This window comes from Macrosteles quadrilineatus, unplaced genomic scaffold (genome assembly GCF_028750875.1).
Source record: "Macrosteles quadrilineatus isolate MER2022 unplaced genomic scaffold, UCM_ALF_1.0 Scaffold_8__2_contigs__length_117827958, whole genome shotgun sequence".
Lineage (NCBI taxonomy): Eukaryota > Metazoa > Arthropoda > Insecta > Hemiptera > Cicadellidae > Macrosteles > Macrosteles quadrilineatus.
In genome coordinates, this window is record NW_026542601.1 from 59,579,082 (window position 1) to 59,591,866 (window position 12,785).

At 35.2% G+C, this 12,785-nt stretch overlaps 1 protein-coding gene across 1 annotated transcript in view; it reads right to left on the reverse strand.

Moving 5' to 3' along the window:
• The window catches only part of LOC128999960 (HEAT repeat-containing protein 1), a 56,383-nt gene that overhangs the window by 13,766 nt on the left and 29,832 nt on the right, over positions 1-12,785 (reverse strand). The window contains exons 17-23 of the mRNA XM_054426761.1: positions 12,612-12,761; positions 9,750-9,978; positions 9,257-9,385; positions 8,753-8,981; positions 7,830-7,961; positions 6,163-6,311; positions 252-428 (exon numbers count right to left, since the gene is read on the reverse strand). Of these exons, the coding sequence (XP_054282736.1) occupies positions 252-428; positions 6,163-6,311; positions 7,830-7,961; positions 8,753-8,981; positions 9,257-9,385; positions 9,750-9,978; positions 12,612-12,761 (1,195 nt within the window). The remainder of the gene's footprint in view (positions 1-251; positions 429-6,162; positions 6,312-7,829; positions 7,962-8,752; positions 8,982-9,256; positions 9,386-9,749; positions 9,979-12,611; positions 12,762-12,785) is intronic.

Genomic DNA, 12,785 nt, shown 5'->3' on the forward strand with positions numbered 1-12,785 from the left:
AAGGTTACAGTCCAGGGACTCTTGACACAAGAAAATTTGCATAACCCTAAAATTTCATTTCAGCGTAGTACTTGAATGCTAGATGAGGAAAAAAATTAAAACTGTTAAAACAGTTTTGAGAATAATCCTAACTATCTGAAATAGTGAGAATACTATGAGTGAGGTATACAGTGAGAAGTCAATTTATGAATGATAATACAATTTATTAAAAATCCTGAAGTTATTTAAAATGAAATTTGTAACACATATACCTTAGTCAGTACATCAAAGCAGATATTGAACATGGACTTCCAGTACTTGGCGGTCGGTTGGCTGGCAGAGCTGTCTACTTGTTTGGAAACGCTCTGTGTGAAGGTCAATATACCTTCAAACATCAGCTGGAATACGTTTTTCAAATCTTGGATCCCTTCAAGGGTTAGAGTTGCAACCTGGAAAAGCATAAGAATGTGCAATCAACTCAACATTACCCACTAACTTATCTGATAAGTATATAAGATGAAAAAGATGGAGAGGGCATAGTTTAACAGAATTTAAACTTATACAGATAAATTAATATGTTTTTCATTATGTACAGTAAATTAAGAGGAAATAATCACTAGCATTGATTGAAATTCCAGCAGCAAAAACACTTCTTCACTCCTTTTAGCGAATACACCATATAGGGAATAAGCTATTACCCTAGCTAGTTAACTAACGCGCGCGTACAGATTGGCCAATGGTTTAAGGGTCGTTTCTAACATACAGATTGACCAAAGGTCCTAATGAGCAGGGGCAAAAAATGGGGGCGGAGCTTACAGCAGTGATGTGTGTGGGGGAGGAGCTAGTCTATTCAAGTAAACTGTTTGTTAACGTTTTCTAATCTTACCAGATACAGAGGTGGTCTCTTTAATGCTATTGAATTTCGTAGAACCAACTTGTGTAGTTGAAAAAGCTGACAACATTTTTTAATTCATTTTAAATATAAATACTCATAAGGTTAACATGGGAAACTATGGGGCCATTGGGGCAGAGCCCGAAATGATTTTTGGGATAAGAATATGTCTAGATATGTTAATCGGGAATGTGAGCTATCTTCATACCAAATTTCAACCCGATCCGACCAGTAGTTAATGCGTGATTGGATATCAAACAAATGAACAAACTCACCAAATTTCACAATATTAGTGTACTACGATATATTGTAGTTTTTAAGGGTGAAAACATGATGTCTCATCATATCTCTACTATTTTCATTGCGTGCGCGATCTCTTCAAGGAAACTTCAGAAAGATTAATAATACTAATGACACATACTATGAAAACAAAAAATCTAACGTAAACCATTTTCTTCTTTACATTTTATACAAAACTAGCTGTTGTACCCGTGCTTTGCAACGGGAAGAGGACACAAAATAGAAACATTTTAATCTTTACATCTGTTGTATATAATAAATATCTTTTAATTTACTACTGACATTTTAAATAACAAAAAGTTAGAAGTTTAGAAGTTGCAAAAATACTAAGGTAAACGCACCAGTAGCTGACAGTATAAGAAACTATACGCACTTAATAATCCGTGGTTTTGAATAAATAGGAACTAAAGAGATATTACGGATTTTATGTGATTCTAAATTTAGTGTAGTTTTCAAATTTGTTATACAAAAAGGGTTTTTAAAATATATTTTATAACATTTTTGAATTTAATTCAACCTTTATACGTGTTCCAGTGGCTGACAGTGAAAAAAGTGCTTGTACCAGTAGCTGACTATGTGTTGTCCCAGTAGCTGACACTGGAACTATAAATGTACTAGCTGCTAAACCTAAGGGTTTTATAATTTATAAGACGAATAAAATCTAACTTAATAATTAAGTTATAAATAAAATCATGTAAAACGTTATTAAGAAAATTTATTTTACATATTTTAAAAAAAAAATATTTACATTAAAAAATATATATATTTTATATTTAAAAAATATAAATTTTTTAAATATATTTGGCTTATTAATTAAAAAATTAAAATCATTTTATAAAAATGTGAGATTACATAAATTATAAAAAGCATGCAAATTTCGATTGGTAAAACTAATTTAATATTGTGCAAGTAGCAAATATCCCCTGTCAGCTATTGGAACTTGTATGGCTTTTGTGTACCAAAGCCTGACATTGATATAATTTTAAATCCAAAACCCCTAAAACCCCAATTTTATCATGAAATTGTCAACAAAGGTATAATTGATAAAAATAATGAGCCTAACCATTAATAATATTTAAGAAATTTTGCGAAATGACAAAAAACCAAACTTACCTTCTTAACAGTTTCATTAAGGGAATCGACTAAATGTGATGTGTACAGACAGGGTTGCTTTCAAACCACCACCATTCAGCGAGTATGTGCTAAATTTCACAGATTTTTTTGTAATCAAATCAGGAATAAACATATGTTCTTCTAACAATGCAATCATGTGTAAATATTTTTAAGAGACCACACTATAATGTAAAGAAACTCAAACTGTCAGCTTCTGGAGCACTGTCAGCTACTGGTGCGTTTACCTTAATTATTAAATTTAAATGAACACTTTTTTTAAATTTCACTCTTCTTTATATTAAATCACAAATCCTTCCATCTTCAGTTTCTTCACTCACAATAAATCATTAGCAAAACTAAGTCAGCTGTTATAAACTTTAGAAATATTGCTGTGCCTTATCAATACAGTCTTTTGAAATATTAAAGAAACTATATCTATAGGTACTATAAACAAATTTTAAACAAATAATTCAGCATTAAAGACAGCAGACAAAACTAATATGATTATCAAAGCATCAAGGACTAAAAAATATAATAGCAAATACAGTATATGTTTCATTGCATCTCTGATTCTACTCTATAAAAAATATCAACAAACAACTTAATATACAGTACAAACCAGTTCTTTTAATCAGTTCCATCGTCCATTGCCTTTACATTTTCACACTTACCATTAAGTAAACATAGTAACAGATATTTCATTGATTTTAGAAACAAAAGAACACTGTGTAATGCTTAGTTTTATGATATTTTCCTTGGTTTAATTTAGTCAGTGGTGTGGCAAAACGCAAATAATAAATGTATCAAATAAAGAAAATGTGAACTGAAAGCTATGTTAAGATAAAAAAGAGTATTTTGTATTACCATTTGATAATTAAATATAGTTACACATATACAACAGATTTTAGAAAACAAAAATCAACATTTAGTTATTGATGATATTCTTTAGTTTAATTTAAGCATAGGTTTAGCAAAACACAATAGGTAACTTAATTTACCTAAATATACATATAAAAAACAATGTGATGTGCAAGTTATGTTAAGTTAATCTAACACAAGTTAAGCAGTTTGAATTTATTTAAAGTAGCCTCCAAAATCATACAAAACATCTATACATTGTAATTTTCATACTGTTTCCATGAAAACATATCAATAACATTATTTTCTTAACTTAGACGCTTTAAAAAATCCAAAGCAGAGCCGGAGTTGATACAGCAACGGTTATAGAATCTTTTAGCGAATTTCCCATATAGGGAATAAGCTATTACCGTAGGTCTCATGGTAAGACCTAGACCCGGGACCGATTTACTTTTTCGTTTTGAGGTCCCCAGAGGCCAAAAACACCATCCGTTCAAATTCATATATATATATATATTTATATATATATATATTTATATATATATATATATATATATTTATATATGTGTCCGTTAGCGCGATAACTCGAGCAAAATTGATCCGATTTTGATGAAATTTGGTACAAACGTGTAAACCTACATTTATTTGAACGAGTTCGCGAACCAGCATAATCGGACCATGGGATCAGGGGTTTATGGGGGGTTTTATGGGGTAAAAATGGGGTTTTCTCATTTTTGACCCTAAAAACTTTAAATTTCTTAATTTCTCTCTAGACCATTTTGAAGAGCTTAAAAAAACAAATAATTTAGTATATTGAAGTTTTTTTGAATGTTCATTGACTACGGAGAAAATTAAAAAAATTGTAAATTTAAAATTCCCATGTTATTCTTATGGAGAATAAATAAACTGTTCTAGTTTGCTTGTTTATGGATATATTTTAATCAAATTTGGCAATTTGTCTTATTTCATACTAACCTATCAATATTTCAATTGAAAAAACACACCTCAACATCTTCCCCGTAGCAGCAAACCTAACTACTCACTAAAATTAATGTTATTTAAATAGGAAATAAATCTGAAAATTTATAGGGAATATTTTAGTAGAAATCAAGCCGGGTAAATGGAAATTCGCTTAGTATGCAGGTTTGCTGCGACGGGGGTATTTTTCTATAATCATTGACATAGTCTTAGAATAAATAATACATTATAAAAGGTTAGATTAAAATAAACCTACTCATAGTTATGGAAACTATAATTTCTTTGTATCAGCTGTCTGAAATTGTGAAATATACAGTTTAGCAGTTCTTCTTGTTTACATTTAAATGTCAAAGCAAATGTAAACAAACATTGTTAGTGTTCTCATTGCAGCCATGGAGACCAATCAATATTTACTTTTAAAATGTTCACCTCAGAACTTTTAAAGCCAAAGGGGCAAAGCCTACGGTCAGTTTTGAAATGTGAATAGTCCAATAATGGTCCTTGTTGTGGTAGCTATAATTTTGTAAAATTTAAGCCCAGTTGGTTCAGTAGTTTTTGCACCTATTAGTAACACACATACAGACAGACACGATTAGATTTTTATATAATACTGTAGTATAGATAATACAACATTTTCTTGATTCAACTTAAACATCACCGACTTACAGATAACCCAATTTTCGTATGGATGTAAACAAAATTGTACTATGGACATATGTTTTGATGTAAACAAAATTTCATTGTAAACTTGAACAAGTTCAGACGATTGACAACAGAATTCAGCACAAACTATGCAATTTTAAAAGCTAATATGACGAGGTTATATGCTTTCACGGGATATCATCCAAACGGAATAGTACCTCCAATTTGGAGTTATTATTTTCTTTTAGCGGCAACTGAAAATGTAGCTGACTGAATATTAATAACAAATTATTATTTATTTAAGGATTTTAAGGCAAAATGTTAAGAATTATTTGAAGTTTAGAATTTTAATTTTTGGTTTACGTAAATGTTGAATAAGTGATTAGATTTTTTGATTTTTATACTCTGTGGTAGAACATTTTATTCAGGTTATTTCACTTCCAATGGAATATCTTTTTCTTTTTTTTTACTTTTGTTAAAATGCTACTCCTATAATGAATATTGCTAGATTGGTTTTGTGAACTTAAAAATGAACATCGTGTGCGAAATACTAAGACAGATATTCAAGGTAATTTTCAAACAATGGGTATAAACATAAAAAACGAGAATGCTTATGCTTTGAATCTTAAAAGAACACTTCAGGACTTTTAAATGGTAACATTATCCCTATTGCTATAACTAGGTCAAACAAACTAACAATTTCGTAACCAACTCGACCTCCCAAAAATGTACTTTGTGTACTTGAAAAGAAATTGATAGTGAGTTAATAAGCAATTAGTTAGATTTTATAGCCTATTATTTGTATTAGAATACCACACTGTTTTGTTTAAGTTAAATGTAAAAACCTTATTTATTTACTTAACAGTTTACATAAAACTTAGTGTTTTAAAAAGTAAAATTCGTCTCTTGAGCTTGGCCACCTCTGTGACAGGTAAGATTAGAAAAAGTTAAAAAAACACTTGACTTGAATAGACAAGCTCCTCCCCCACGGGACATCAATGCTGTAAGCTCCGCCCCCATTTTTTGCCCCTGCTCATTAGGACCTTTGGTCAATCTGTATGTTAGAAACGACCCTTAAACCATTGGCCAATCTGTATGTGGCCTAACTAACAATGTATAAAAAATAATGGTTATAAGTTATAAGAGTAATACATCTTTGATGATAACAGTTTATTACTTTACCTAGAATCAAAATCATTTTGTAATCTCTGTATTCATTTCATACACATTCTGAAATTTGATTGTAGTAAAAAATAAAATTCAAACCTACGAACAATTTAACATATCTTATAAATATTAACATAGACATTTTCATTTGCTATTCAAACTATGTCTGTTAGTCGATTAAGGTATGAAGGGGGTAACATAAACAAAGAGATTGATTAACGTTTTTGACTCACCATTCGGAGAAACTGTTTAGAAGACAGCAGCAGTGACAGGAATGTCAGCCCAGTGTAGGTGTAGTGGCGCAACTGCTTGTCAGTCACTCGCTCGACATCAAACAATGCTCCTACATTGCTCTTCTTGAACGCTTGGGCCTTCTTGTCCCCTTAAATTCAAAATTTTACAATTGCACTCATGGTAAACAAAAATTACAATTGTTTATTGAATTGTGTGTACAGTCTATGGTACCATAGATAAATCATACTCCCTTAGTAGATTTGGCATCCCTATGGAACAGCTGAAGCCAATTTTATTGTTAGTTCTGTACGTCCAACTGTAGAGGTTATGTTTTGTTTACAATTTGTTTCTTGTTATTTCAGTCATTTAAAACCTCATTTAACCAAATAAAACGATGTAATCATAAGCAATAACTAGTCTCCTAGTTATATAACCAAATAGTAAAGCACAAATCATGAAAATAACCCTAAAATAACAGAAACAAAATGTTGTCTACCCCAGCGATCAGTGTGGACGTACATGAACTAGACACGAAAAACAAGCTTCAAAATTTACAATGGGATGAGGAGTCTACTTGTGTTGCCTAGTCTATGGTACTACTGTCAAATTATATTCTGTATTGTTTTTGTTTATAGAACACTTAAATTTAAATTTATTTAAAATGTCTATGGCCATGAAATGTGTAAATCATAATGTCCAAGCTTGTAACAATTGTGTTACTAACAAGAGTTAGCCTACAATAATTGTTCCCTTTCTTTTAATTAAGTTGAATGCAATGAGTAATAGCTCTACTAAGGAAGCTTGAATCAAGGATAGCATTTTTCTACAAAAAGTTATTAAGAAAAGTGTGATTTGTTACATGTATTTTAGTAAACCCCTAACAGTCCAAGAAAAGGTCTAAAAAGTCTAAGAAAAATATTTAAGATCATTTAGCACTTAAATCCTCTATCACTTTCTCTAGACTTAACAAAGTTCCCAGGGGACGAAATATTGTGTGTTCGTTCAGTGTCTCTTCTGTATGTTCTATCATAGACAAAAAGAATTAAATATAGACTGTCAGCCGTGCTGCGGTTACCATGGTTACCATAGGTTCCGGCGCACACCGCTGTAGTTTACGTAGCGCGTACGCCGTAAATACATGGCGCTCCAAGCGGTGTGCGCCAGAAGCTATGGTAACCGGAGCACAGCTGACGGTCTATAATTAATTCTTTTTGTCTATGGTTCTATGCTCTACCTGCACTTCTTCATTGTAGGCTAGCTGCTATCCTCCTTGTTTTACAATTTAAAATCCTGAAATCCTGGCCTAGAGCCTTTCATTGAACGACTAACATTTAAGAACATTAAGACTACCTTGCTGTCAGAAATACCGATTGTTTGGTCTCCAGCAATCTGATTGTATTCTAATTTAAATTAGTAAATAAAAACAGGAAGGCAGGAAGGGTATTTTGAATATGTAAAACATTATGAAATGATAAAATTTTTTGATAGAAATTTTTGAGCGCCTCAGCAGGAGGCCAAATAAATTTTTCTATGAAAAGTGGTTGATATTTCTATTTCAAACATTCGTTTTAGTTTACTTAAAAGATACCTAACAATATACTCCCAAATGTATAGGGTTATTAAATTCCATCCCATTTATCACATAACTATAAGAAGGGATGCATACCTTTCTGCGTTGGCAGCTGACACAAGTAGCTCATGATGTGGCAGCCGGCTGACAACACAGTGGCTGGGGAAAACTGGTGACAGAGTTGTAGACAGGCCTCCAGTCTCTTGGGTATAGACCCTGGCTCCTTGCCTGCACATTGGGCAATATTGTTACTTATGACATTTATGCTGGACACACTACTCAGACCACTAAGGTCGGGTAATAAAAGTGTCAGGGAAGCTGCAAAATGAGTGGCCAAAAAGTGGTAAATTTGTTTAAAAGGAAGTGGTTAAGTGTCATGACCGTTTGTCTGCCGACTACGCGCTCTCATTGTCAAATTTGTTTTTTATTGTGGTCACACTAGATGTTTTGAATTTTGTTTTGTTCTCATATGTTTGTGTTGCGTGTCGAACAAATCTTCACACCATACAGGTTGAAGAGAATTAATTACGCATAATGTCCACGTAGACTTGAAAATGAAGCCAATAAGGTTTTGAAACCATGGTATTCTATCTACAAGAGCGGTTTTTCTTTGTGATACATAAAATTGTATAACCTACCATGGTAATAAATCTTTTTATTTTCATTAAAACGCTTGAAGATAAAAACACTTAAGACACAGAAGAATAGCTTAACATAACATGTTAAAATACATGGAAATGCAAATATTATCTTAAGACAGATGGCACAGCCTGCAGGTAGGCCTGGAATCATATGGTTTCAATGGTCAATGGTTATGGAATAATCTGAGAAGCTTATTTTCCTAAGGTCAGAACACGGAGGTGTGTAATGCAAGTTCCCAAATTGTCACATCAAATAAGTGATAATAATAGTTATTGTGGTCCATACTAAATACACTCTTGCCAGCTTCTGATAACTTATAGTACATTTTACCTTGGTTTAATTTACAACTCATTGATGTAACTGACAACCTCACATACCAGCACTGTTATCAGGATGTAGAACGTGGCACTCAAACACTAAAGCTAGGAAAGCCCAGAGCACTCGATCCTGGCGCAAAGTGATGAGCAGTTTGGTGTACAGGGGCACTCGTCTGTGCTCAGGGACATCCAATAGAGCGCCAGCAAACACTTGCAACACTCCGACAATCTCTGGCGTCAAGTCACCTTGGTCCGATAGATTAGGTCTCTCTTTGTCTAATACTTTATCCTGGAAATATCTGACTTGTTATTGGTGATTTAAAAAAAATATATCACTTGTCTCAAAAATATTTTGATCAATGAGGCAAAAATTAGACATATATTAGGGTGTTGGTGCTGACAAACATGGCAGTGATTGCAGAGCAATAATATTGCATTGGATACAAAAAATGTTAAGATTGGTCTAGCATAGCATTCATGTAGTGAAGTAAAAGGAAAATTTTAACCTTTACTAAATAAAGTGGTTAAATAAGCATACCTTAGAGAAATTTAAAAGCGACTTACCATCATTAATATCGGCACAATCGTTTCTACTATTTTGGATATAATCTGGAAACTGTAGGCGTCATCTTGTCTTAAAACTGATGATCCCATGAAAGTGAAGATTGGCATGATTGAATGAAGAACTCGTTCCTGGGCATAAAAATTGTGTAAACAAAAGCTTTTGAAGAGCTTTTAGTTTTAGAATTGTTTTTGTCAAACAAATTAATTGTATCTTTAAAATTTGCCAAGACCTTGGAGGTTGCTTTGTCATTAACAAAACGGATAAAAAAGAAAGAAATTTAAAAAGTCTCACAATGAAAAGATTATCTATGACTTTAAAAATATTAGATAATGGAGATTGCTATACTTCATATTTGTATAATTAATCTAAATCAATCAATGTTATAAAGCAATAATGTTAAAGTGTTACAACCCTCCAATTTGCTACCCAACCCTATTGTTACAGTAAACAACGTAAGTTTACATGCCAGACAGACAGTTTATGGATACTTACAGGAATCATGCTGGCCATGTGTGCTAGCAGTAACAACGCATGGTGATGAGTCTGAGGGTTAGACGACAACCTTACACACTCTACCACTGACTCTACTTGTAGACTAGTCTCTGGTACATCTACTACTGGTGAGCCATCTGGCGACAGCTTGGTACAGCAGTGTAGTAGTGCTGTGAGCAACACCTGCTTGGTGTACTCTACTGGTGACTGCTCCTCAAACTGTAGACATCTACACACAAGTGATCAGTACACACTCTACCACTGACTCTACTTGTAGACTAGTCTCTGGTACATCTACTACTGGTGAGCCATCTGGCAACAGCTTGGTACAGCAGTGTAGTAGTGCTGTGAGCAACACCTGCTTGGTATACTCTACTGGGGACTGCTCCTCAAACTGTAGACATCTACACACAAGTGATCAGTACACACTCTACCACTATGACTCTACTTGTAGACTAGTCTCTGGTACATCTACTACTGGTGAGCCATCTGGCAACAGCTTGGTACAGCAGTGTAGTAGTGCTGTGAGCAACACCTGCTTGGTGTACTCCACTGGGGACTGTTCCTCAAACTGTAGACATCTACACACAAGTGATCAGTACACACTCTACCACTGACTCTACTTGTAGACTAGTCTCTGGTACATCTACTACTGGTGAACCATCTGGCGACAGTTTGGTACAGCAGTGTAGTAGTGCTGTGAGCAACACCTGCTTGGTGTACTCCACTGGGGACTGTTCCTCAAACTGTAGACATCTACACACAAGTGATCAGTACACACTCTACCACTATGACTCTACTTGTAGACTAGTCTCTGGTACATCTACTACTGGTGAGCCATCTGGCAACAGCTTGGTACAGCAGTGTAGTAGTGCTGTGAGCAACACCTGCTTGGTGTACTCCACTGGGGACTGTTCCTCAAACTGTAGACATCTACACACAAGTGATCAGTACACACTCTACCACTGACTCTACTTGTAGACTAGTCTCTGGTACATCTACTACTGGTGAGCCATCTGGCAACAGCTTGGTACAGCAGTGTAGTAGTGCTGTGAGCAACACCTGCTTGGTGTACTCCACTGGGGACTGTTCCTCAAACTGTAGACATCTACACACAAGTGATCAGTACACACTCTACCACTGACTCTACTTGTAGACTAGTCTCTGGTACATCTACTACTGGTGAGCCATCTGGCGACAGCTTGGTACAGCAGTGTAGTAGTGCTGTGAGCAACACCTGCTTGGTGTACTCCACTGGGGACTGTTCCTCAAACTGTAGACATCTACACACAAGTGATCAGTACACACTCTACCACTGACTCTACTTGTAGACTAGTCTCTGGTACATCTACTACTGGTGAGCCATCTGGCGACAGCTTGGTACAGCAGTGTAGTAGTGCTGTGAGCAACACCTGCTTGGTGTACTCTACTGGGGACTGTTCCTCAAACTGTAGACATCTACACACAAGTGATCAGTACACACTCTACCACTGACTCTACTTGTAGACTAGTCTCTGGTACATCTACTACTGGTGAGCCATTTGGCGACAGTTTGGTACAGCAGTGTAGTAGTGCTGTGAGCAACACCTGCTTGGTGTACTCCACTGGGGACTGTTCCTCAAACTGTAGACATCTACACACAAGTGATCAGTACACACTCTACCACTGACTCTACTTGTAGACTAGTCTCTGGTACATCTACTACTGGTGAGCCATCTGGCGACAGCTTGGTACAACAGTGTAGTAGTGCTGTGAGCAACACCTGCTTGGTGTACTCTACTGGGGACTGTTCCTCAAACTGTAGACATCTACACACAAGTGATCAGTACACACTCTACCACTGACTCTACTTGTAGACTAGTCTCTGGTACATCTACTACTGGTGAGCCATCTGGGGACAGCTTGGTACAGCAGTGTAGTAGTGCTGTGAGCAACACCTGCTTGGTGTACTCTACTGGGGACTGTTCCTCAAACTGTAGACATCTACACACAAGTGATCAGTACACACTCTACCACTGACTCTACTTGTAGACTAGTCTCTGGTACATCTACTACTGGTGAGCCATCTGGCGACAGCTTGGTACAGCAGTGTAGTAGTGCTGTGAGCAACACCTGCTTGGTGTACTCTACTGGGGACTGCTCCTCAAACTGTAGACATCTACACACAAGTGATCAGTACACACTCTACCACTATGACTCTACTTGTAGACTAGTCTCTGGTACATCTACTACTGGTGAGCCATCTGGCGACAGCTTGGTACAGCAGTGTAGTAGTGCTGTGAGCAACACCTGCTTGGTGTACTCTACTGGGGACTGTTCCTCAAACTGTAGACATCTACATCATAGATCAGTCAAACTGTAAGACCACAAAGTAAAGTAGCCCTGCGAGCAACCTTGGTTGCTTCAATAGCTACACAGTAGCCCACTTTGTCTATGTCATTTGGGTCTAGGACTACTTGTGATGAGACAGTGGCAAGTGAGTCAGTCACTTGTACCTAATGCCTGGAACGCTAGCCAGTCAGTCTGACCAGTCTGAGTCAGCAGCATAACCATCTTTTTTTTTTCAAAAAAAGTAAGCAAATTCATTTGTTCAAATTTGTCACAAATCAAAGAAGAATACTGGCCCACATTTTGCTGAGTTTGTGTGACTGTGATATACTGAAAATTCTATTTTTTCTACAAATTCTAATCTTATATTTCTTACCATACCTCTAATAAATTTACAAATTTCAAACCAGCTATGTTCTCTTACATAAAACTTTCAATTTGATCACAATCACAGGTGAACTTGTTCTAGGCTTAAATAATACGAAAAAAGTAGTTAAATGTCTGATTTTAAGTAACCATCATATTTGAACTTACCGATTTAAAATTTCAAACAGTCGAGGTAGTAATACTTGAACATTCTCCAGTTTCTTTTTGTTCTGTATGAACTCTAACAAGCAAAGACCCTGCTTCCAAGCAGTGGTTGTCAGTAGTTCCAAAGGTGGAGGTCTTTTGACAGCCCAACCTCTGTAAAATTTGGCAAAATTGAAT